The sequence below is a fragment of the Mauremys mutica genome, chromosome 1 (assembly GCF_020497125.1).
Source record: "Mauremys mutica isolate MM-2020 ecotype Southern chromosome 1, ASM2049712v1, whole genome shotgun sequence".
In the NCBI taxonomy this organism is placed as follows: Eukaryota; Metazoa; Chordata; order Testudines; family Geoemydidae; genus Mauremys; species Mauremys mutica.
Window position 1 is genome coordinate 126,602,696 of NC_059072.1, and position 26,194 is coordinate 126,628,889.

Genomic DNA, 26,194 nt, shown 5'->3' on the forward strand with positions numbered 1-26,194 from the left:
TATATAAATGTTATGGGCCTGATTTCTCCATTGCCATGCATCTTTTGTAGTCATTGACAAATGCTACTAAATGACAGTTGATAGTGTTTTACAACTACTTTTGCATTCACTTTGCCCTGAGTATAAAATACTATCATTCTGACTTAGTAGCATTTGGCACCCACTTTGCACTGGTGTAAATGACTACACAAAGTTAAAGGCAATGGACAATCAGGCTCAGAAATAAAAAAAACATTAATATGTAGCTGCCAATGACAGGCAAAAAGGGAGGACATTAAAAGAATGTAAATCTTTCATGCCAGAGTCTCAAGTAGCATAATAAAAGGCGATAGGCTTCCGTTTTTATAGATAAAACAGAGGAAGGGAAATCCAGACTGGGACTGTGGATTTTATTAATAGCAATCTCAAAGGGGAGTGTAAGACCTACTCAAGAAAGGCAGGGCTCAGAATGCTGGGTCTGCCATTGCTGATAACAGAATTTCAAGCAGCTTTTTAAAATAGATTTATACCATCTCAACAGTCAGACCCACCTCAAAGGTCTGTCTAATCTGTCTTGGGTTTTTGGTTTGGGCCTGTGATCTCATACAATCCAATCTGTTTTAAACTGGGCATCTGCCACCTTTTTGGTTTTGGAACATATGTTATTTCCAATGCGTGTGTTAATGGAAACTGGTCTTGTTTTTACCAGTGGGTGTAGCTATCAGCATTGGTGTTAATGAGCAAATCTCCAGTAAAGAAGACAAAGCAAGAAAGGGAGAGGCAAACAGAGAAACGTCCATTTGTATCAGTGTTAATTAGGCTTGGCAGAATTTGATATTTTATTAGTTTATAATTTTGATGGATAATGTTGGGATTTATTTTTAACCAGTTTTTAGATTTTTATCAATGTATTTTCAAAGTAGGACAATTTTTGGGTTTTAGGCATTTTTTTAATTTTAATTTTATTATTAAATGTTCATGGTTGCTGGAAATTGGGTGGGGGATCAGACATTTGCTTAATGACAGTAAAAATGTTGAGATTCAAAAACTGAAAGCTTTATAGGCTGTTTAAACACAAATTGTCAACTTCACATGTCAAAATATATAAAGTAAATATCCTTAAATCAACAAATCATATTGGTTTGTACTATTTATTCGCTAGTCCACTTGTAACAAGGCTAAAATCACTGGATTTTGACTCAAGTTCTCAAACAACATTTTTTTTATTTTTTCTATCTGTGAACTTTGCTTATTGATGGACATATATGTTTGTTGGTTTGTGTGTGTATGCTGAAATTGATATTGACTGACATTTATCGATAAAACTTTAAACCTTCCAAGCTTAGTGATAAAGTGTTAGACCGTTGTGACACATACCGATTCCAAAGTCAGAAAGACACCACTGTGATTATCTCGTCTGACCTCTTGTATAACACAGGCCATAGAACTTCTCCAAAATAATCCCTAAAGTATATTTTTTAGAAAAACATCCAATCTTGATTTAAAAATTGTCAGTGATGGTGAATCCACCGCGACCCTTGGCAAATTGCTCCAGTGGTTAATTACCCTCTCTATTAAACATTTATGCCTTATTTCTGTTCTGAATTTGTCTGTCTTGAACTTCCAGCTATACTCCACTCTGCACAATGGATATGAGCCTTTATTCATACTGTTGAGATATAATTCGCATCTCAGAACATGTGCAATACATTCTTTTTCATCTTCTTTTACAGAGCTGCCTTTTTTGCAAGTTGCTAATCTTTTCCACCAAATTTTCTTGACTGTTGGAATTTTTCTGTGACACTTGGGAATATATTGCAGAGGTGCTCGACATCTGCTATTCAGTCCTGTGTTCTACACCCTTTAGCAGGTAAGCTACTGTCATTGCAACACCAGTTGTTCACTGCTGAAATGTTTCCACTTCTCAAACATCCCTGCAGAGGGCTCGACTTTGATGAAATGAAGAGCTGACTCTGGTTAACTTCTATATTGCACAATCTCCCACAACAACTCCACATTGTATTATCTGCCATTGAAGAATTAGTGCATAACATGGCAGTATCGTATGACGTTGGAAGTCAGCTCATGTCAATATGTATCGTTCTGGCCTTCTAGCAATTAAAAATTGCACCAGTAACCTCCCAATTGTGAATCCATTTGCAGCTGGATTAGAGGTAACTCTCTGAAAAAGGAACATACGTGATTGGTCGAGGCCTTGCACTTTGTGGCGGGGGCTCTGCATAAATTCAACTCATGGGCAGAGAAGCCCTTATAACATTGAGCTGGAGAGGGAGGCCCTGTAGACCATAAAGCCAATCTTGAGTTGGATTAAAGATTTCAGTCATTGTTCACTAATACACAGTTCATTCATGTGCGTTGCTAAAACTGAGTCTAAGAGATTAACATTTGGGATTAGGGTTTTCAGGGGGTAGGGTATTTTATGGATTTCTTGAAATAATTTTCAGAAAACATCAATCATTGGGGATGGGGGAGAAAGAAAGGGAGGGGAGAGAGCAAGAGAGAAGGCATGTATGTGTGTGATAGAGAGAAATATGCTGTGGTTCCTTACCAATCCTTTTCTGTTTATTTCTTTTAACAATGATACCACATGTAGTTACCCTGATTTTTCTAGGCAATTAAATATTGCTCAGACAAAAGTTTCCACTAACCACTTTAAAATGACTTTTCTTCCCAAACCGTCTGAGGTTTTCTCATCCCTAAGAAGACCTTAAAGAAAGTTTATCCCACTGATTTGACTGAACTTCATCAGCAAACTATAGAATCTAAATTTTGCAGTGGCTTCATTTTTTAAAAATAATGTGGTAGACTTCCCTGAAGGTTCTCACTGTTAAAATATTTAAACATTTTCTTGTAATACACAACCTCATGATGCTTTATTCTGAATTTATACCAGGCAATAAATGCTGGGGCATTCCTGGTGACATTTCTCACCCAGATTGCATTCATTCTCCTTGTTAGTTAATTCCAATGGTGAGGATTAGATTTCCATATATATAATGTGACCGTCTCAGTGGGGACTGCTCATGAGTATAAGTGCTACTCAACATCAGGATGGTAAATTGAGTCTTGTATTGTTATGTTCAATTAAATAATTTAACGCAGATTGTGACTGCGGGTGTTCCAAGTAGGAGCCTCCTCAACCCCTTGTGCATTCCCCATGAGAACTAGGTGCAATCACAGTCTCTGCACTCAGGAAAAAATGATCAAGGTCCACATTGTGTCGGGCCCTTGTGCAATGGGAGCATTCAAAAAACCTTCTCTTCTTGTACACCCCGTGCTATAGTTGTTGTCTTTGTGTGCTCCTGACTGAAGGACTGCTTCTGATTAGTGCCAATAGCAGTTCTGGCCATGCTGGGTAAAGGCAGAGTGATGCCTCCAGTCCCCGATACCAGCAGACAGAGCTTGCCAGCTGAGGAGGATTTCCCCCATGCCCAATACAGGGATGTGGTATAAAGCCAGAATTTAGCCCCTCAGACCTGAGAATCTAACTCAGACTTCTCAGAGTAATAGTAATACTTTGCACTTGTATTGCACCTCTCATGTGAGGATTTCAAGGTTACTGCCAGCCCAGTGGCCCCATGTGAAATGAGTTGGCACTGTGAGTAGCAGACAGATGATAGCAGACAGGGGTCCATGTCACAGCTGGTGTTTATTGGTAGTCTCAAGTCAAGGACAGAATGGGCATGGATCCTCTCACTCTTAGAGGTGATTCCTCTTGAGTCAGGACAGTATTGACAAGCCATTATGGGGAAAGTTGTACTTCTGCTGTCCATGTTGATCCTGTTCTGTGGGAAACCAGAGACCTTTCATTGCCACGTCTGCTAGTCTTTCAACTGTCCCCAAAGCTAATATTCACTGTAAAGTTTAAGTAAAAGCAACAGTGATGGCATATATTTGGTGCTACAATAACTCAGTCGTTACTGGGTGGACTAAATAGGGACCGAGTCTTGTACTTATCCACTGCCTAGCAGTGATCTCCTTTAGAATGATTTTACTATGAACAGACCGTCTTTGCATTATTTAGTTTTGAAACTTTTTGCATTTAAAATTCTTCTTTCATGATTAACTCTGAATCGCGCAGTAAACAAACTGGCATATAAATGCCATCTGTCGCTACTGTAGAATGCGTGAAACCAGTTAATTTATCATGGTTCACAAAAACGTTACAGTGATGGACTGTCAAAAGGGAGCCCTGTTAAAGCGGGACAATATTTGACAGTTGGTGTTAAGTAAATTACGAGCACCCTGCCGATGTGTTTGTCTAGTCAATGTACCAATAGTTGATGAAAAGACAGACTGCATCCTGTGAATCCAGGAGTTTACAATCAGTTGTTTTCTTCAATGCAAAGCCTGTAATTTCTCACTTGCTGGCAATACAATAATAAGCCCAGACATTAAGTGATACTTGTGGTAATAAGTGCAGCATTATAGTAAGATCTTATTTCCTACCCCTGCACATATTTTCATAGTTGTATTTATTATTATTAACTTGTAGTATGGGAGGGCCTCAAAGTCCCAATCAAGATCAGGGTCCCGTGGTGCTAGGCACTGTACAGTATACATATCTGAACCAGGCAGGCCATTCGTCCAGTTTTAAACCCAATAGCCCTGCTTTTCTAAGGTTTGTCCTCCATTCAGGAGTGAAACAAAACTGGACATAGTTTTGAATGGTATCAAATAGGGGAACACCCTTTTATAAAGTGTGCTGCCCCGCCCCTAATAGCATGCCTGTGAGGCCACACTGGTGGGGTCACGTTGTCGGGTGTGGACCCATGCCATTCCTGGAAGTACTAAAATGTCCGATATTCTGGGGATGCATGAGTGGCCTCCCTAATATAAACCTGGTCTCTGTTCCCATTAGCTTACATTCTAAGGCCCTGACCATTACAAATACTTATGCATGTGCTCAACTTTAAGCAAGTGAGCAATCCCATTTTCCTCAATGGGACTATCATGTGCTTAAGGTCAGGCAGGTGCACAAATCTTTGCAGGATAGGGGCCTAATTAGAAATAGGACTGCACCATGTTTCTTCCATTCACAAAGGCAGGAGGAAGGATGATGTAACAGTAATAAATCATACACTTGGTTTATATAGCTAACATAGTGTACAACTGGATGATTGACATCATTTCATCTCTTATTTAATATCTTTAAAATTCCATTTCAAATCCTAACCCCTTGTACTCCCTTAACATTACCCCCACCCAGAAAAAGTGATCCTGGACATACTGCCTATTTTTATTTTATTATTTGTTTTCCTCCCTTCTCCATAAATTATACCCAACCAACCTTCTCCTAGGAAGTTCCATGGAGGGGTCTAATCCACACAGTGCTCCTTGCTGGGGGCTGCAGAGCCATACGCTCCCAGTGTCCTAAATCTGCAATATGGGCGAGGTCAGAGAAATTCAGCTAGTCGCTCTCCCCTAACTCCTTTGTGCTGCTGGCAAATCGCTGCTGAATCTCTTGAAATAGCGACTAAAATATTTACCTACTTGAAATACCAGTTCAACCTGTTAACCAAAAAAACCACCCCAAAGACAAAACAGTGCTCAACTAAGGTTGGAACAGTTGCATCAGCAAATGATGCAAATCATTAACTGTGTGCATGCCATGTCAGGTAAAGATATTGCTGTCATGGTTAGCTGAGCAGAAAAGCAGACACATAACAGGATTTGAGATGCTGGAATTTAACACTATCATTTTTTAACTGCCTCTTTCAAAACAGGCATCTCACGTTGCTGAACTGAATTGCCATTCCACCCAGCAGCCTCCCAGACACACTCTGGTTCTTTTGAACCCTTTTGGTGACTACCCTGCAGCCGGGGATGAGATTTCTGACTTGGGTAGACGTACCCTCACTAGCTTTGGCTGAGATTTGCCACCCAAGTATAATCCCACCCAGCCCCCTGTACTCAGGTGGCTAGCCCCTGCTGCTGCCCATTTAGTGCCGGCTACATTGCTATTATTACCACACTGGCTCGATCAAAGCAAGCATGGGTATGTCTGTCCAAATCAGAAATTATACCTCTGGCTCTAGAGTAGTTGTACCCATTAGGTGCTGTGTAACCACCAGGAATGGGCAGATAAAGAGTGTTCTTCAACATCATTCCAATTTGTCTCAATTTACCTTATTCATTTCCGCTCAAATACTAACTACAAAGCAAGGACAGAAAAGTAGTATGACTTCCACATTTTTCTCCAACCTCAAACAGGGTCTGTATAAGAAACTTGTATAGGGTTAGGGACTATATAAAGAAGGACAAATTGAGGCACAGAAGGGTTAAATAATTTGCCCAGAGTCAAAAAAACAAGTCACCAGTAGTGCCAACCCCAAACCTTCAAAAATCATATGGAGGCTCAAAAAGTCATGAAATTGATTTTGAAAAATCACAAGATTTAAAAACAAATAAACAATTGGGTTCTTTTAATTTGCCTTCTGGTGTCTGATCCTTTTAAGGCACAGTTTTTCAAGCTTTTCTCCAAAACCATGAAGGCTAGAAACACATTTTTGATAACAAGTAAGATTCTCAGGTAATCGTAGGACTCCAGGAGCTGGAGCTTTGAGTATAATGCCAAATATTGTGAGACTCACAATGAAAGCACAAGAGTTGGAGAAACTCAGTCAGTGATGGAGTTGGGACCATTACCCAGGAATCATGGCTCTCTCATCTCCCTAGTCTAATCACTAGACAGTACTTTCTGAAATTTAACAATTTACTAAAACTTAAATAGATAAATAAACATAACATTTTGAGGGGGTCAATTCATAGTTTGAAAAACCTCTTGACTAAGATTTTCAAATCTTGACCAGTGATTTTGGATGTCTCAGTTCTTAGTTGCCTGGCTTCTGGCAACTTCACGTGACCTGAATACACCGCTACCTCAGTATAACGCCACCCGATATAACATGAATTCGGATATAACGCGGTAAAGCAGTGCGCCGGGGGAAGGCGGGGGGGGCTGCGCACACGGTTTCACCTATAACGCGGTAAGATTTTTTTGGCTCCCAAGGACAGCGTTATATCGAGGTAGAGGTGTATTTGTAAAGTATGGAGCCCCGCACCTTTTAAAAATTAAGGCCACTTTCAGGTCTTTAAAGTTGCACCCCAAAAATTGAGTTAGCCAAAATTCCTAGCCAGGTCTGAAATGTTTTAAATTGCTAAAAAGTTTGAAATGGGAGGTTTTCTGTTGAAAGTGTGTGGTGGGTAAAGGGTGGTGTTATGGTAAAACAAATGTTTCAGCTTTCAAATTTTCTCATGTGGAATAAATTTGGTGGTTTGATTTGAGATTTATATTTCACTTTCAAATGGCATGTTAATTTCTTGTACTAAATAAAATAAAGAAAATCAAATAGAGGAGCATGAAACAAAAGCCTGGATCTGAATTTTGAGGAAGGGAGCAACTGAAATCTACATTTGACATCATACAGCTGAATTCTACAAATGGCCTCTTGGCTTTATAACAGACTAAGCTATAAATTCATATCGAACTTGGAGTGTTTCTTTTTGAGCCAATCTCTAAAATATGTGAGTAATCAAATAAACATGATCTAAAGAGATTTAACATTTGAGGGATTATTTGAGGGGATGTTGCATTTTGTTTTTAGATTTATTTCACTTTATACGTCATCCTCTCTCCACCCTACTCATCTCTTAAGGATGTGCTGGCTCATTGTGTTGACTATACACAGAAGCTGCAGAATGGGGAGGAAAAGTGATGCTTTTACAGGAATGGAAACATTTTATTTTTACCAGCTGTACTGGTCAGTCTGACTAAGCAGGTATCCTAAAGGCTGCTGCAAGCTATAGTCTCTTACAGAGTCCTAACCACCTGCTGTATGTTTACATTCAGCTATAATTACAGTTCTTGGTCCTGAGCGTCCCACCTGTCTGGGAGGAATGGAACAGGAACTCAGCATAATTCAGTTGAATTTATCTTGCAAGCAATATCCCCAGCAAAGCAGTAAGAATTTTATGGTTGCAGGACTTCTTTAGTCTAAAGCAGGAATGGATTGAGCTCGCATGGAATAAATATGAATTGAGCCAAACCACTGCAAAGAACTAAAATCAAAATGAAACATGACCCAAGGTTTGGAAAAATGTGGTTGCCGCCCTTTTTCTTTTCTTCTCTTCCCTCCCCCCATCCCCTTTTCCTTTTCCTTTTCCTCTTTTCTTGGCCTAGAAACAGAGAAACCAAAATGTCATGAGAAAGACTGCTGTTTAGGTATGCCTGCCCTCACTAAAATCAGGAAGAACTGAAAATCTTGCCAGAATTCTGACCTCATGTGAATTTCAGTATCCAAGATGTATTCTGGCAGTCCTTACTCAAGCAAAACTTTCATTGATTTCAGTGGGAATTTGACTAAGTAAAGATCACAGGGCGGAGACAATTTTCAGATAAGCTTTGGGAACTTATTTGACAAGGATCTCTGAGCCTTTTGATGTTTGACATCACTAGTCTGAAGCCTGTTGCAGCTTTATGAAATTGGCCGATCCATCTAGCCGCGCTGACTCATCTAGTAAACTGTTTGAAGTGGCTGTGGCTGATGGAGCTTAAATAAGAAAACCAGAATTTAAGAATAATGCATTTCCCCCCCCACCCCCAAATTGATGCCAGATTATGAAGAATTTAGAACAAAACAATAATGAAATGAAAGGAGGTTTGACAAACATGCTAGCTTTTCACTGAGGTACAGGAACTTCCTGCTAAGTGATGTTTAAAGCACCTCCTAAAAGGACGTGGAGCACCCAGCTTGTGACTGTAGGCTCTGAATCATTGGGGTGCTTGCATGGAATTAGAGTGTAAGTACTAGCTCTATGAGCTAAGAGGTGAAAACATTATCTAAAAGTTATATCTGCTCTGAGTAGAGGCTAACATGCAGCTGCACCACCTCCAAAGTATAGCGGAGAATGAATACGTGACTCAGACATTCTCTGTTCCTCCTCCACTCCCCTCTTGCCCTGATGGTGGTGGGGGGAGGGGAAGTCACTTCACTCCCCTTTTTGGAGCAGTTTACTCTTCTGTATTCATCTGGCCAGCTATTCTGGCAGAGCAGGAAGGAAGTAGGGCTGAGCCTGTGTTCCATGCACTCCATACCTATTTTATGCTGAGCATCGAGCAAGTAGCTCTGTTAACTGCATCCAGAATCACAATCTGAGCTGGGGCATATGGGGGGCTTCCTGAGCACAGCAATCCTTTGACACCCAACCTGGAGAGTTTGAAACTTGTTCCACTAGAAGGAACAGCTGTGCTTGGCTCTGCAGCCTTCTCTTACCCATGCCATTAGATCACTTTGACCGAAGAAGCTGTTTTTTTTTAGGAGCCATCATAGGCTTTTAGGTTGGTTTTTAAATTTCAATGCATTTAAAAAATAAAATGATAAAGGCAATTATTTAAAAGACAAATAAAAGACCAATTGCTTCAAAAAAGTGTAAATATTTACAACAGAATTAAATTACTGGTTTGATGTAATATGTGGTGTATCATTTACTAGAACAGGTCAGGCTGAAGTCATCACACATGTGTTTTCATTGGCTTCAGTGCACTTTGTGCCTAACATTTGGTCGGTCTTATTTGATAATTAATTTGTTTTCTGTGTAATTGTCCCTTGTGACATCTGTGCATCTCATCTACATTAACAAGGCAGGCAAGTATTATCTTTCCATTTTACAGGTGTTGAACTGAGGCATAGAGAGATCACAGAGCTTGCCAAAGTTCACAGAGGAAGTTCCATCCCACTGTGTAAATTACAAGCCTTCCTTTCATGTCCTCTGGACTGTGAGGTACAGGATTTTCAAAAGCACTCTGTGTTGGCCTAGCTCTACTCCACTGAAGCCAAAGGGAGTTTTACATTGAAGTCAGTGGGAGCAGATTTAGAGCAAGGCCGAGCACTTTTGAAAATCCCACCCTAACTGTCATTTTCTTAAATATACAACATTGTGACCAAGAAATTAAAAAGCAAAACCATTAGCCGCTCTAAGGGTTAATCTACACCAGCGGTTCTCAAACTGGGAGTTGGGACCGCAAAGCGGGTCAGGACCCCATTTTAATGGGGTCACAAGGGCTGGCTTAGATTTCCTGAGGCCCAGGGCCAGAGCCCAACCCCGCTACGTGGGGCCGAAGCCAAAGCCTGAGGGTTCTGCCCTGGGCAGTGGGACTCAGGTTACAGACCTTCTGCCTGGGGAGGATTTCAGCTTTGCCCCCACCCCCCTGCCTGGGATGGTGGGGCTTGGGCTTTGTCTTTGGCCACCGTGGGGCTTGGGCAGGCTCAGGCTTTGGTTCCCCCTCCTGGGACTGTGTATTAATTTTTGTTGTCAGAAGGGGGCCATGGTGCAATGAAGTTCGAGAACCCCTGATCTTCATGGAGTAACCGTGCACTGCAGAGTGTGTGGTTTCTGAACTAGTATGTTAAAGGGCGCTGCTAGGGAACCATTAGTGAACACCAGTGGGGTTTACATGGACCAGTTGATGCTCAATACGTTAGTGTCCTTTAAAATCACAGCCCCATAGTGCACATTATCCGACTGTCTAGGCAAGTCCATAGTGCATGTGACCTGCAGAGTCATCCAGCCAGTGGAGAGAGCACTGCTCAGGAAAGATGCCATGTGAATGATCCTTAGTTGAAAGGCTCAGTTGGTTCAGACACTTTAAAGAAGAAAAAAAAGGGGGGAGAAAATCTCTTCCAGAAGGAAAAGGACTAAATAGGCCAGGGAAGAAATACTAGTTTTAAACTTCTAAGTAGATTTTATAAGCAGCGGGGAGCCAAATAAAAAGTTAAAACCCATTTGACAAAAGGTACTTGTTGTCTCTTTAAATTACTTGTTTTATAAGAAGAAAAACTAAGGGCAGGGTACAGGGTCTTAAAAACTCCTGCTCTAATTGTCAGGTGCTACAAGCCTGCGTCTTATGTGTGTGGCTTTTTTTATGACTGCACACCTTGTCATATAGGGGTATGAAATAGCGTAGTAGTGGAGTCCAGTAGCACTGCTGTAGGTAAGGGTCTGCTAGCCTTCCCTTCCTAAACCCTCCTAGTTGGCATTTAAATGTGTTTGTCATTTAATATCCTAGCCACTTCAGATATCAAGGCTGAAACTTGGCACTCAGCCTAGCTGAATTTTTTAAAGATGTAAACTAATTCAAATTGGTTTGTCTGGTTTTGCTTTAGAGATTGGCACAAACCACAAATTTCTCAGGATTGAAGAATGCTTCCCACCCCTCAGTGACTTAAACATATCAGCTTGAAAATGTAAAGGTCAGTTAAATATGGTACCAAATTATGTGACAATGTCTGTAAAGACAGAACAGTTAAGTATGTTTAACAAATTAAGAGCCAGATTCTGAGTCCCCTGCTCATGGTGAGTAGTACTTTCCTGTTCAGGGAGGAAGATGCTATTCAAGATGAGTGCGGGTATCAGAATCTGTCTCTTACCAGTAACTTCTGACTGGGAGAAAGAGAATTCCTTTTGGGGAGAAATTTCAGGAGAAATTTCCCCTTCCCAGGAACCGTGGACATCTCCATGTTTTACTGTCCCTTGTCCTGCACAGAAAGGTGTGAGGTTACTGCCGCTGTCCAGTCTCAGGACTGAAGGAAAGGATTAGGGTGGAGGCTGTGTTCATTTTATAGAGGAAAAGAGGACCTAAACCAGTTGGCCTTTAACTGGTAGGAGAACCCCCTCCTCTGCATGACTGAACAATATATGTCAAGCTCCAGACGGGAAACCTCATGGGGTTTTCTTCACATCCCCAGGCTTCCCCACTTGGGTTTCTCTGTGAGAGAGGAAGCTCTGCTCCCTGGATAAAAGTGCAGGACTGGGACTTACGGAAATGCAGGTTTTCTTCCAGGCTTTTTTTCTTCTTCTTCTTCTCCATGTGCCCTGATGTTGACACTAGCTTCCACTCTGAATGGCAACTCAGTATGCACTATACTGACCATATATGCACTATACTGTCAGCCACTGCGACACGTGCCTGGAACTTGAGGCTGGTGTGGGAAGGAGGTATTAGATGATTGTGTAATGATTAGATGACAAACACAGCCAAAGGCATTGTTAAGAATTTTCACAAACCTTGTTGTGTAGTTTTCTAAATTTCCAGCTCTCACCTGACCCTCTCAACGTGAGATGTGGGCTTTTCTTGGGCTTCCATAGTGGTTGTGACATCATGAGCACAGTACATGCTGGGATGCCACAGAAAATGAGACCTGCTAATCTTGTGACATCAGGGAACATGAAAGATTCAAATGTGGAAGTTTAAAATCAAATGTGGAAGTTTAAAATACCTTTGGTATTTTGAGCACCAGCATTTTGCTCTGTAGTTATTGTTTAACCTATATATAGGTGCTCTAAATTAGGCTAAAATCCTGTGGGTGGTAAGTATCATTTGTATGAAATGGTTGTACAAGGTCATCACTTTAAAATGTGGCATACCACATCCTGCACTGCAGGAGCTGCAAAATCTCACCACGCTGCTTGTGGCTGCCATTTTGGAGTTGCTCTCTTCAAGAAGCAAGACTTCTTTGGCCAGTTTTAAAATGTTTGGTTTCATTTATAAAAGAGAGTTCAGTAGAAGCTGTAATTTCCTCATAGGCCATACTTCACGTGGACTGTGCTCAAAGGTAACTTTTGCTTTTGAAAAATGAATCTTTCCAAGGCCAAAGGGAAATGATACATGTTCTAAAAAGCGAATCTATATTGATGGCCAGGCTTTCGTAGCTCTTGCAGTACTCAACACTTTGTTGCAGAAAGGTAAAGTACTTTTAAGGAAAAGCACTATGGGACCCAGAAAAAGAAGCTCAAAGTATCCTTTATACTTTGATACAAAAAATATGAAGTGCTCCCACTTCATTGGTTAGTACTGTGCTGCTGACCTACTTGATTTTCTCATGGGGATTGGCAGTAATCTTAAAGCAGGGCCGTATTTCCAATAATTCTCACATGAACATGTTAACAGCACGAAAGCAGAGCTCTACTGTTAACAGCTGGCTACCACTGCAACTTATTAGAAACTCAGCTACTTACCAAAGTGGGCTCTTTATCTTGGTGACCTTCCAAGACCATCAGAGCCTTCTTGGAAGACCTTGAATCGGAACAGTTTGGATGTAAGAAGGGCAGTGCGGCACAGCACACAGCTCAGATCTCCCAGGATTCATATATTTGGAAGGCACTGTACCATGTATAACTGTAGAAAAAAGTACAATGATACTCGAACTGTCCCATCAAGGTCATAGTGTTCAGAGATCCTATTAATATCATGCATGGTAAGCAATTTATGAAAGAATTCACACAGCATTTGAAAAAAAGTCATAAACATTATTATCTTAGTTGCTTTTTAAGATTATTTTTTTACTATACCATGATCTTGTAAAAACAGATAAAAAACATTTTAAATAATGAAATTGTTTATTGGACAGAATTCGAAACATCAGTTTATGTTTCACTTTATATTCCATTTATTAACAAAGCCATGTGTTTGGTTTGGCATTCATACCATTTACACTGTTTAGAATGGGTTGTACCACAGTGGCTTTGGGTGCGTGGGTGGCACTGAGACCTTGAATTGGTGCTGCCCAGAGGTCTTAGTACTGATAAAGAAAAGCCCCTGTAGGTTATTAAAGTGAAGGGTGAGAAAGAGAATTACAGATGATCTAGCTGATGCAGACTAAGGCACTGATCTTCACTTCCTCTTCCTCACCTAACATTCCACCATATTCATTCTAATTACAACGCTCACTTTAATTCCCAACCCCTACAAGGAGATAATGAGCAAACAGAAGAGCTGCCGGCATTGTCCTTTGGTGGAAACACTTGGCATTTTTTGATTGCGACATAACAGGCAACAGCTTCAGGAACATGGCCTGATTCTTATTCAATCACAATATTTCCTGGGGGGAGGGGCGGGGCGCAGAAGAGAATTAGCAGTATACAGTACGTGCATACTGTATGTTATGTGTTGCACACTTTTAACTGCTGTTTGGGGAATGGAAAGGGATTTAATGGAAATTTTAGATGTGAATGTTTTACCGTCATTTTTATTTATTTATTTTATTTGTATTGTATTACGGTTGTGTGTAGGGACCTCATCGGCGATCTGGACCCCATTGTGCTAGGCACTGTAAACCTAAGAGACAGGTTTAAGGTGTTAGTGCTGCACTGGAGCCTACGAACTAACAGCGTAGAATCCGCAGCCATGCAGAGCCCCACTAAGGTTAAAGGGGGCTCTGCCCAGTAGAGGGGTTCAGCTGTGCAGTTGGCAATGCAGCATCAGGGCTTAATCCTTCCATCCTTTCAGCTGTCCTGTGAAGCTGGTCTGAATTATCTCATTTTACAGATGGAGAAACTGAGGCAGAAAGATTACGTGAGAGCCCAAAGCCATAGAGAGAGTCCAGAGCTGGAATAGGAATTTAGGAATTCATGGCCTTTAAGGCCTATACTCCCAACTGTTGTGCTAGACCACATTTCTCTTCCTTAGTGCTCATTGAGCTTGTTCATTTGTGCGCATACAATAATTTTGTTTTTAAAAAGTGAGGAGTATTCTTCTATCCCGAATCCTTGCTGTTTACTTGGTAGTGTCCCAGTACATTTTCTCACAGACACTAATAATAAGCCAGACCCTCATGTAGGGTAAATTGATGTTGCCTGGTGGAAGTCAGTGGAACTGCACTGACTTGAACCAATTGAGGAACACATCTCATATGTTTAAAGAGTGGCTGCAGTTATAAAAGTTAGTGCAAAATGGCAGCATGACCCAGATTGTCCCCTTTACTGACCTCAGTGGAGGGGATCCTTCATAGGCTCATTTCCTCCTGCTTGGCTGGAAGGGGGATGCCACCTGTGCAGCAAAGTTCCCCCCCACACACCATGATGAAGCAAAAGCCCCTCATGTGAGGCTCTGCAAAGAGCTCCATGGAGTTATGGGAATAGAGCTGAGGTTAGAAAGTGATGAGTCAGACGACAGGCCACACTCTACAGTAACACTTTATTGCTATCATAGGACCAGCCGTGGTAAATAACAGCAGGAACTACCCTAGTGAGCTGCTTTTATTTCCAGGTTCTTTATCATGGACTAGTTGCAAATTCAGTTTTATACTTTCCTTACTCTCAACTGTTCTTTTTTTCCTACCGACAAGGGAGCATTAAGGGGAGATTATCTTGAAAGAATTGATGCATTCAGAGTTATAGTGCTTCCCCTCCTCCCTCTTCATTCCACTCCCGTTCCCTCCTGCCAAGCAGAGCTTTCTTTCCCCTTTCCTCTGCTGGTGGAACAAGATGCTCTGTGCCTTTAAGAAGTGTGGCTTTTCAGAAGGCTAATTTCTTGGCTTTGGCATGTGTTGAGGCATGTTTTCAGTTTAGCTGTGTGGTTTATAAAATCTAAAAGTGCATTCATCTAGTGGGGTTTGTAACTAGTTTCTGTAAAGAGTTGGAGTTCAACTCTCTGTTATTTAGTTGCACTCAAAAGAATAATCAGCATTTCTAGGATAATTCTCCCCTCCCCTCAAATCCCCCTAAAACGTGGGGAAAATTAAAGGAATTCGCATTTTCGTATTAATTAAAAAGAGATCTTTCTCCAGTGCCAATATTTAATTTAAAAGACCCAGCAAATCTCTAATGAAATAACTGACAGGGCAAATTCTGTTCTGAGTTATGTTCCCATACATTCATCATGATCACTGCTGTGTTCATTTTGTTGTCAGTGTGGTGACATGCGTGGAACTGAGGGAATAATTTGGCCCAACACAGTTGCCAGCTTGCTTTATTTCATTGTGAGTCTCCTGATATTTGGAGTGTTTATTAAAGCCCCTGCTCCTGGAGTCATGTGAATAATATGAAAATCTCAGCTTGCTTTTTTTTTAAAAAATAAGTTTCTGGCCCACTTGGTTGTTCAGAAAAGCTTGAAAATGTGACCCAATTGTACCCAAAAAGCTCAAAAGCCAGAAGGCAAATAAAAAGAACCCAATATTTATTATTTTTAAACGAATCACATGATTTTTTTTGGCGGGGGGGTGGGACCTGACTCAAGATTTTTGAATCCTTGGGATTGGCAATACCATAATAATTAAAATACAGCATTCAAAGTAACATATTCTATTTAGAATAGATACACTTTAGGGTTCTACTTAAATTATTTTTTTAAACTATTTTCCATGCAGGGCCCTGGCACTGGGCTGCAACAACAGTGCACACCACCTAGGACTGTCCACGTGTACTGGGAGACTAGTCTCCCTTCAGTAAACTCACATAACTGTCATTACTCGATGTCAAAGTTGTGGTCTTTTTAAATCCTGGTCCTGCAAGTGACTCATTATGAACAGACCCCTGCACCAATACCAAGTCCCATTGACTTCATTAGGGTTTTGTGCAAGCTGCGTATTCACTTGTTGGGTCCTCCTGGAGGGAAGAACAGGTTTCCAAAGATCAGACCAAGAAGAATGGCTGAGTGGCAGTGTTGTGTATAGTAGTTAGCATAGGAGACTGGACTTAAAGGTTCTGTTCCCACTCTGCTACCATCTCACTGTGTGGCATTGGTCAAGTCACTTAATCTTTAGGCTACAGTCCCATGTGAGTTAAAAAGGGACAGTAATACTTATCTGCTTCACGGCTGTGTGCTAGGATTGAATTAATTAATGTCTGTAAAGTACTTGGGGGGCTTGACTCTATATAAGTGCCAGGTGTTGTTTGTATTTAAGATTCATTAATTATTCATTATGGAGCCAGGGCAACTCCTCTCCCTTTCCTGTGTCACTAGTTGGTTTTGGTGAGCTCATCCCAAAAACTTGTGCAATCCTTAAGCCTTCAGAAAGTCCCTGCTATTTAAACCCTTTACTCTGAAGTGAGTGGTGTTTAGGGGCTGCTCTTTTAGTAAGGAGGTTGCAGAGCAATGGCAGCACCCTGCCCTTTTATCTCTCAAAGGCTCCGTCCATACTTACAGCACCATGTAGTGTAGAGACTGCACACCCAGCTAGCATGTGTATAAATAGCATAGACTGAGGTAAGGCTTAGGTGGGTAAAGCGTCCTACACACCTGAATGCCCAGAGAGCTCCTGCGTGGCTCTCTACATGCCAGGCAGTGCCTTCCACCTCTGTGCTGCTATTTTTAGCAATGTAGTGTCCTGCTGCCAGAGCCTTTCCGCATGGCAGAGAAAGGATCCAGCCGTGAGGAAAGGCTCTGCCAGGGTGGAGGCAGTGGGGAAAGTCCCTGGCAGCAGGGAAAGCCTGCTCCCAAAGCATTTCACCACCGCGGGACCCTTTTACTGCTGCTAGAGCCTTGCAAAGTACATGTGTAGTCCCTCTCGTCTACACACCACTGTTTAAGAGTAGATGCAGCCAAAGTCAGTCAGGGATCACTGTTGCTCCTCCCCCCTCTCCTAACCATCCCTTCTTTCCTCTTTGCCCCTTACGCCAGGCAGCACTATGCTTTTCCTAGCATCATGGCCTAGCAGCCAGTGGTTACAGTATGGGACTGGGAATTAGAACTCTTGGGTTCTATTCACAACTCAGCTCTGGTGCACTGTGTGATCTACGGCTTTCCCCGTGTGCTTCATTTTAAATGGGTGTAATAAATTTTGCCTGATTCCCAGGGATTTCAGGCTGAATTAGGACTTGTCTACATGGAGCTGTTAGTGAGAAGTAAAGTAGGAGGCTAATTTAAAGCACACTAGCTACTCTGGTTTCACCAGCTAGACAAGCCCTTAGTTAATGCTTACAGTGATTGAGGTCTGTGAATGAAAGTAGGTTCTAAATACCCTTCTGTTGTTATGAATGTAGGCAATCTTCATTGAAAGCAAAGTAGCTTATCTGTAAATCAACATTTGATCAGGTGGAGGCATAGATTCCAGGTTAGTGGGAGGGAGAAGGAGTGTAAACAAACCCTGCCCACTTCTACTGAACGGAGAAAACTGTAGTGGAATTAGAAATGATTCTCATCCCTTGTGGTTTGTTTTGTGTGTAGCGCAGACTCTGAATGTAGTATTCAAAAGCAGAGGCCAGTTATTGAGACTGTTGGATAGACGTGAGTGCAGTTCAGCTATTGACGTGGAATTTGAAGTGACAGAATGAGAGAGTTTTTTTCCTTCTGTTAGCAAGTTTCGTGTGAAGCCCGGTACTGCTTTTTTTTCAGCAGCACTTCCTATGGGCAGTTGAAAACATATCACAAGCACTGAGATTACTCAAGTGAGCAAGTGGAGCATTCAAAGGAAGAAGAGCAATTAAGAGAGGAGTTTAAAAATGATCATTGTATTAAGAGAATTGTTAATATACAGGCATAACCAATGTGCAGTTGCAAGCTTTCCTGTGCTGTCAAGAAAGGAGAAGGAACTAAACTTCCAAGAAAAATTTAATCCACATTTTGTAAAACCTCACAACAGGTGAGAGGCAGTAATTGTTTCCTCCAAAGGAGACTAGAAACCGAAACAAGACAGAATTACATTAGCACAGATTAACTGGGTTATCGGCTAGTAATTTAATTAAACAGAGTAAATCCTTGCTTAGTTGAACCACCTCACCAGAGAAAGTCTCCTTAATACAAATTATGTTCCCCAATTTCCCCCTTTGTTCATCCAGATAAATTAAATGTCCATCCTATTTGAAGAAACAGGGTTCTACTGTATCTGTTTGAGGTCACTGATTTGTATGCTGTAGAAGCTATCTCATTGTTTAGAATACAGTGATATACTGTTTGTGTTTTCCCTTTGCTGCCTTGTACATAGTGGATTGTTGTTTGTTTGTTTTTTGTTTGAGGGGTTTAAACATTTGGAACAGAGTAGAAATAACCAAGTCTTTGTACAAAGGTAGGTTAGATTTAGATCTTTGTCTTAAAAATGATTTTTTCATATTTCATACATTATGATGCCCATCTCCCATACTTCAAGTTTTTGGGTGGGAGGGGCAGCCAACAGAAATTTAAACCTAGTCTTCACTTGACCATTAATATTAGCCCAAGATAAAATGTGGTTTTTTTTCCCCCTGTGTGATCTGATCAACTCCCCCTCCCGCCCAAACAATATGCAAAGAGCTGAGCCAAATTTCAGGCTGTGGGGTGGGGGAAGAGGTAATAAATAAATAAATTCAGATTTTGACAATGCTTACAAATTATTGATTCAGATAAGGCATCTATGAATTTCAAAATCCGTTTTCGCTCCTCTAACTTATAATGAATTTGTTATTAAGGACATACATATACTTAGGCGTGGCAGAATTTGAAGGATAATATCTGTTTATTTTTAAGCATTTTTTCTCTTTTTATTGTTTACAGTTGTAGGAAATTATGGGGGGCATATCAGACAAAGGGCAGGTCAGGCAATAATTATTTAATGACCGTAGACATTGAGATTCAAAAAGTTAATGTTTGTAACCATTAAAACACAGATTGTCAACATCACACATCAAAATATACAAAGTAAATATCCTTAAATCAAACTCTAATAAGTTCTCAAGTAGCATTTTTCTTTCTCCTGTACATTTCGATAAGTATCGATGGAAATATTTTTCATCAGTTTGCGTGTGTATGGTGAAATTGATGTTTACTGACATTTGCTAATAAAAATCAAATCCTTCCAAGCCTACATATACTCAAAATTTACTCACAGATCTAGGCAGCTGACTTTCATATAGAAGTAAAACAAATGAAACAAATAATTATAAATGTTCTGTGCCATGTTATCCTACAAGAAGGTCCAAATTCTGATACCCTTATGCTGAATAGTATCTTACTCTGCAAGTAGTCCTTTTGGTTTAAGTTGGGCTGTTTGCTGAATAATCTGTTACTAACATGAATCTGGCCCCAAGTGTTGTATAATGCTCACCTGATGCATGTCCAACCTGATGCTATATTACAAGCTATTCTCTTTTTAGAAATCTCGTTACAAAGGTCTGTCAGTACTTAAATGATAAGGAAAAAATTGTGATTTGAAACAGAATCTTGGTGCAACAAGTCAAACATTGGCTAGAATCTTCCACCATTATTTTCATAAATATCACAGTATCAGAGAGAGCAGGATGTTCTTCACTTTGAAGATAACTGAGCTGGGGCTTTTGTTGAGACTAGACGTGCCCCGGATTGTGAAGCTGTTATTTCAATTAAAAAAACATTAATAAATCTCAAATAGTTAATCATCTTATTCACTCTGTTTAACCTCTGAAGTTCCACAAAATGAAAGCACCAGCTTCTACTTTTTGGTCTGTATTCATTTTTCTTTCTTTTTTTAATACTCTCACTCTTGTGGCTTATCAGACGCTTTCAGCTTAAACAGCCTCTGAGGCAAACAGTAGGTTTGTGCTGTGTGTGTGTGTATGCGCGTGTGTGTGTGTGTGTAAGTGTCGTAACGTGGCGGGGCATAGGCAGTTATGAAACTTTCCAATAAAGTCTCAGTGCATCGGTATTGGTTGGTTGTTGTTTTTTTCCGTTGCCCTCTGATTTCATTTCCAGTTATGAGTGAAGAGAGAGGGCTGGGGGAAAAAAAACTCAAAAAACCAGTTGTCTGATTAAAGCAGCAATTCCCATGACAGGTGGAGCATGCAGCATGTTGAATGAGACTCTTCATTTTTGGTGCACCAGGGCGGAGGAAGGGGAAATCTTTCCACTTTGGGCAGCTGCTGGTTAAAAGGGGCCCCAGCAAACTGTTAAAGCAGCAGCAAGAAGTTTGGCTTTAATTTTTTAAAAGGACTGGAGAAATTATTAACCACAGTTTATGACGTCACAGTTGATCTGATTAAAGGTTTGTTTTCTTGCTGGCAGAGGTGTGCTCTGTAGAGACTGGTTCTCTCTTCTTTTTTTTTTTTTAAGTTTCTTTTTTGAACAACAAACGGAGAGAACTGCTCGCGTTGCTGCTGCTGCTGCTGCTCCAGCTGCGTGTGTGTGTGTGTAAAAAGGATGGTGTATCTGTAGCTGCCACGCACAAACACACATTTGACCATGAGGACTCTTCGCAGGTTGAAGTTCATGAGTTCGCCCAGCCTCAGTGATCTGGGCAAGAGAGAGCAGGCAGCCTTGGATGAGCGGGGGACCCAGCAGCGACGGGCCTGCTCCAACGCTACCTGGAACAGGTAAGGTCTTGCTCAATGCACTTCCTCACCTGGAGCCTCTAAACTCTCTGACAGCAGCTGGCATGCTTAATTCCACAATTACCGTCTCTTTCTGTTTCGCAGTCTGGGATAGTTTGTTCCTAACAGTGCTTTATTTCAGGAACGTAACAACACATTGGCTCCTGCATTAATGTATAACATGTAACCAGAGACACGTTTAATAACAGACAGGAGCAACTCTTTGAGGCTGCTATTAACCTTTCTCTGAATGCTGACAGAAAAATAAGATTTGCCCTCCTGAAGATGGTTCAACCTATGCTTCATTCTGACAGGCAGGAAATTTTTCAAAGCACCAACATACAAATAGATTCTTATACCTTGCTAGACATTTTAGTTCAAGGTTGATTTGGTTTTGTTTAAAAGTGTCTGCGTATGTTCTGCTTTGCTGTGCTTTTTGTATGTTTTGGAATGGGGGGAAATAATCCATCAGGCTTACTTTTTTCTGTGTATGATTTCTATGGCTATCACAGTTTGTCAAAATAGATAGTGGAACATTTTCAAGTAACTTAGGGGAACATTTTCCAAAGTGAGTGATTTAGGCATTTAAGAGCCTAAGTCCCATTGACTTTAATTGAGACATTGACTGCTAGGTGCCTAAGGCGCAGATTTTAAAAGGTATTTAGGTGCCTAACTCCCATTAATATTAGGGTGCCTAAACACCTTTAAAAAAGCTGGCCTTAAGTTAATTTTTTGAAAATGGGACTTAGGCGCTTTGGGAAATGTTACTGATAGGTATTTTTAAAAAGCACTGAGATATATTTACATTAAGAGAGAAATCACTGGAGTGGCCAGGAGAACAAATTTCCTAATAGGATTATGTCATTGTGCAAAAAAGATTCCAAGAAACCACATCATCTATCACTATGACTGTGCTATTATTTATTTATTTATTTATTCATTCATTCATGTATTTATTATCAGAGCAGCTTGTTAGGCATTATAACAATACAAGACACAAAGGAGACACTGTCCCAGCCCTGAGAAGTTTGCAGTTTAATACAAGTATGCACAGTGAGATCCCGATGACGGTGCTAATTCAAGATTTGCCACCCTTACTTGTGTTGAGTAGTACTTCACTTGGCTACTTGTCCCACGGGAATCAGTAAGGCTCCTCGCAGCGTAAAGGCTGCTCGGTGTGAGTCAGGGTGACAGAATTGGGTCCTCAGAACTTTTTCATAATGATGTGCTGACAGCTTTCACTGGCCGAGATTAGCATTTATGGGCCTCCTGGGAGAAGCAAGTTGTCAGGACGGATTTGAATGAGAGGGTGTGGCTGCCTGGCATAGTGAGATGGAGAGGGTTTAGGGGACGGTATGGAAGGGGTCTCGTGGTGCTGCATGAGCATTGTTCACATTCACTGTCTCTACTGTTGGTGCAAAACACAGTCCAAGAACTGGTCAGAGAAGAGCGGGTTATTGATTTATTTATTTTTGAATTTGGAAAAGGTGGGTACAGTTATGATCAGTGGGTATTTCCCATCTGTGTGTAGGAGACTTGTTAGCTCTCCTGTGCATTTAATCAGTCACGCATCATGTATTGTTTAAACCATGTGTGAGTAATCTCTTTACTGGTTTGTGAACTCGGTGACTGACCTTTCCTTTTTGCCACGAGGTCATCTTTCCCTTCACTGTGAATACACTGGCATCCTGAACTTCCATAGCATGCATCTTTGAAATCCCTCTGGAGAAGCCAGCGGAGCTGCTGCTTTATAAGACCCACACTGCTTAATTTTTCAAACAGAGTGAGCATCAGTGTATGTGTGCCAATGTGCTCTGAAGTCATGATAAATATTACAAAACATGAGTGATTTTTAGAGACAGCAGCCTAAGTGAAGGCCCTGCATTTCATAGTAAATAATAGAAGGCCCTCTCTGCAGCAAAACAAAGGGATAAATGTAGCTCTTTCTTGCAACTTAATGCAGCTCATATCCTGTCGTTCCCCCAGCGCTGCCCGCCCCATGGAAACAAACCCTCCTTCTCCAGCGCCGCCCCGCGAAACAGCTGTGGGCCGAAAAGGAAGGTTTGGGTGGGGGGAGAAACGGCGCCCATAGGGTGATCAGATCACAGCAGTAAAATAGGACCCACTCCCTCCCCACTCGGCCCCACCATCATCCCCCTCTTCACCCCCTAGCCCTCCGCTGGCTTGCTGCGTCCCTCCTAGTCAGTCCCCCACCCACCACTCGCCTCCTTTCACCTCCTCCCTTCCCTGTCAGAAACCCCCATGCCCGCCCCTAGAACCCCTGCTGGCTCACTGCTCGTCTCTTTGCCCACCCACTGCTTGCCCACCCGCTCGCCTCACGACTCGCCGCTCACCACCCTCCCCCACCGCAAGTATAAAGCCTCATTCAAAGACCCAGGAGGTCACTATATTAATGCACACAGCAGTCAATCAATGCAGTACCAAAAATTAAAATACTGAAAATGGATGCCCCCCTCCAGCCACCAACTCGCTGCTTGCCTCCTCACCCCCCCGCCCCAAGTATCAGGGGTGGCAGGTTTGTAGAAATTTTGGTGGGGCCCAGAACACTCAGAGCCCACCTCACCCTGAACTCCGCCCCCCACCTGCCTAAGGCTCTGTGAGGGAGTTTGGGTGGGGAGGAGGTCTGGGGTGTAGGCCCTGGGTTGGGGCAGGGGATTGAGGTGTAGGACGGTTGAGAGGTTGGGCTCTGGGATGGAGTTTGGGTGCTGGGTGCAGGCTCTGGGCTGGGGCACAGGGTAGGGCTGCAGGATGGGTGGAGAGGTGCAGGCTCTGGGATGGAGTTTGGGTGCAGGTGGCAGGCTCTGGGCTGGCTCATCCACTTCTGAGCCCATGCTTCCCCCTCCAGAAGTAGAGTTGTGGCTACTTCGTGTGCCAAAATGAGCTGTCCAGCAAAGTTTCCTTCACTAAGTCTTCTATGTTGATATCTGCTTAAGCCCTTGGGTTTGTATTTGTGACAGGGTGAATTCTGCCCTTTGTAGCTAGGTGAGGGCAAATTGCAGGAGACTGGGTTCCATTTCTGTCATTGCCCAGCTCCCCACTGGCACATTGCATTCCTAGCAAGGTTTCTTCCTCTGCAGGGATGTTCCTTCATCTCTGCAGCTACAGTACTGTAAAACAGCATGAAACTGTCAAATCAAATGGAAGTAAATCATTGTTGAGTTTCTGCCTACTACTACGTAAATTAGACTTTGTGGGCACAGCCTCTTCTGTCCCTGCTTTTCCATGAACCCCAAAAGCAGTGTGTACCAACTCACCAGCCAACGCATGTTCACTAGCAACTAGCAGCAGCATAATTGAACAATACAACTTCATTAGAGCTCACAAAATTTGCATTGGATTAAAATAATTTAGGTTCTTTTACAGGCATTGTCTTCAACTGCTTGTTTTCTGCTGCAGCAGTAAACAGGGCTGCATACTGACTAAACCGATTGGACTGAGAAACCCAAGGTTTATAATCTTTATAGCCAAGGGGGCCCCTGTGAGGGCAAAGGAAATCCAAAGAGAGGTTTTCTCTGACTGAGCTGGCACTGACTGCCTAAGCAGTGGTTAATACTGACTGGGTTCTGCTGCGGAAAAGCCTATAGTGAAATGAAAGTATATTCTCCTTGGTGTTAGGGGAAAAAGGGGAAATGAAGAAGTAGGAGGTAGTGAATAAAATAAGCCAAAATATAAGGAGGAGGAGGAGGAGATGTTTCTTACAATAATGAAGTCAATGGTAAAGCCAAGCTGAGAAACATGATTAGGAACAATCTGAATTAGTTTTTGCAGGAATATAGCATGTACACTAGCTTGCCATGAAGTAGTGCTCAGTGGAGGGCGCAATGCTTCATCTTGAATTAAAAATCTCTGTCTTTTCAGATTACAGCAGGACTTTCCTAATGAAAGAAACTTTGAAATGTATCAAACTGAAAGTACTAAGCTTTCGCTTTTGTTAGGACGTTTTTCCCTTTCCCACATTGGCTAATGATTCAGAGATACAGTATTTGTATTGACTTAGCTCCTCCTTCCCAGACCACCTCAATGGGATCCACTTTTGAGAGAGAGTTTGGTTTGAACACAGGAACAAATGGGAGCCAAAAACTCCTTACTTCTACTCCTGACTCTGACGCTAACTCTTTTTGTTACACTTCGGGGAAGCTACTTAACCCTCTGTGCCTCAATTTCCCTATCTGTGAAAGAGGGGTAATAATGTTCATCTCCCTCACAAGTGGGTTTACAGTTGATGCAGGTAATGAATGAATGGTTGTAAAGCACTTTGAAGACTTTGTGTTTTAATAAATTCATTTATTTTCACTAAATGTTTGACAAACAACTTAATTTCAGTCTATGGGTGTTTGCAAATTGTTCACTTTGGGCACAATTTTCAGAAGTACCAAAGTGACTTAGAAGCTCAGAAGTGATTTAGGCACTTAGAAGCTTAAGTCCCTTTGACTTTTAGTGAGATTCACACGGTACTGTTTCTGTTCACTGATTGACTGGAACTTTTTGAACAGGAGAATTACAAATAGCAATTACCGAATATTTGAGTGTACTCTCACATACCCTTCTTTGCATATGAGTTCGGTATTTATTTACAGACTAGCAATTACCTAAAAATGTGCACAAACAAAAACTCATTTACACACCTTTGTTTGGAAATATCAAGTGAAAAGGGTGGTGATCAAAATGATCAGGTGGTCAAATTTCAAACTAAAGTTAAACAATAGAAGTGGATGAGAAATAGTTTTCCCATCTGTGAATATTTTCAAGAGTTTGACATTTTTTCCTATATCGAATCAGGATGAAAACTCGAAATCTTGAAAATATTCAAAACCTGAAAAATCAGTTTTATTTTGAGTCAATCAAAATGTTTTGTATTGATAATTTCTAAATATTTCATTTTCAGTTTGGCTGTTTTTTCTTTGATTCACTTTTTTTTCCAGACTAAATAGTTTAAACTTTTATACAAAAAGTTGTGTAATACCAGAAATTTTTCAACCTTTTTTCCAGTCAGAAAATTTGGTAAACCCGACCCTATTGTACAGACAGTTTCACTTGTGATGAATTGGCATTTTTCAACAAAAACATAATTCATAGGAAAAATTCCTGACCCGCTCTTTTTTTTGAGCCCAGGTTTGCAGTGGTTCCTCAGCTCGACGTA

At 41.4% G+C, this 26,194-nt stretch overlaps 1 protein-coding gene across 5 annotated transcripts in view; it reads left to right on the top strand.

Annotated features, from left to right (window-relative positions):
* PRR5 (proline rich 5) overlaps nt 1-26,194 on the top strand; it is a 144,955-nt gene that overhangs the window by 41,200 nt on the left and 77,561 nt on the right. For 4 of the 5 annotated variants that reach the window (XM_044994959.1, XM_044994977.1, XM_044994941.1 and 1 more), the window contains 2 exons: nt 1,713-1,849; nt 20,777-21,036. In XM_044994959.1, the coding sequence (XP_044850894.1) occupies nt 20,906-21,036 (131 nt within the window). In that variant the 5' untranslated portion in view covers nt 1,713-1,849; nt 20,777-20,905. The remainder of the gene's footprint in view (nt 1-1,712; nt 1,850-20,776; nt 21,037-26,194) is intronic. The other variant, XM_044994968.1, reaches the window with a different exon arrangement.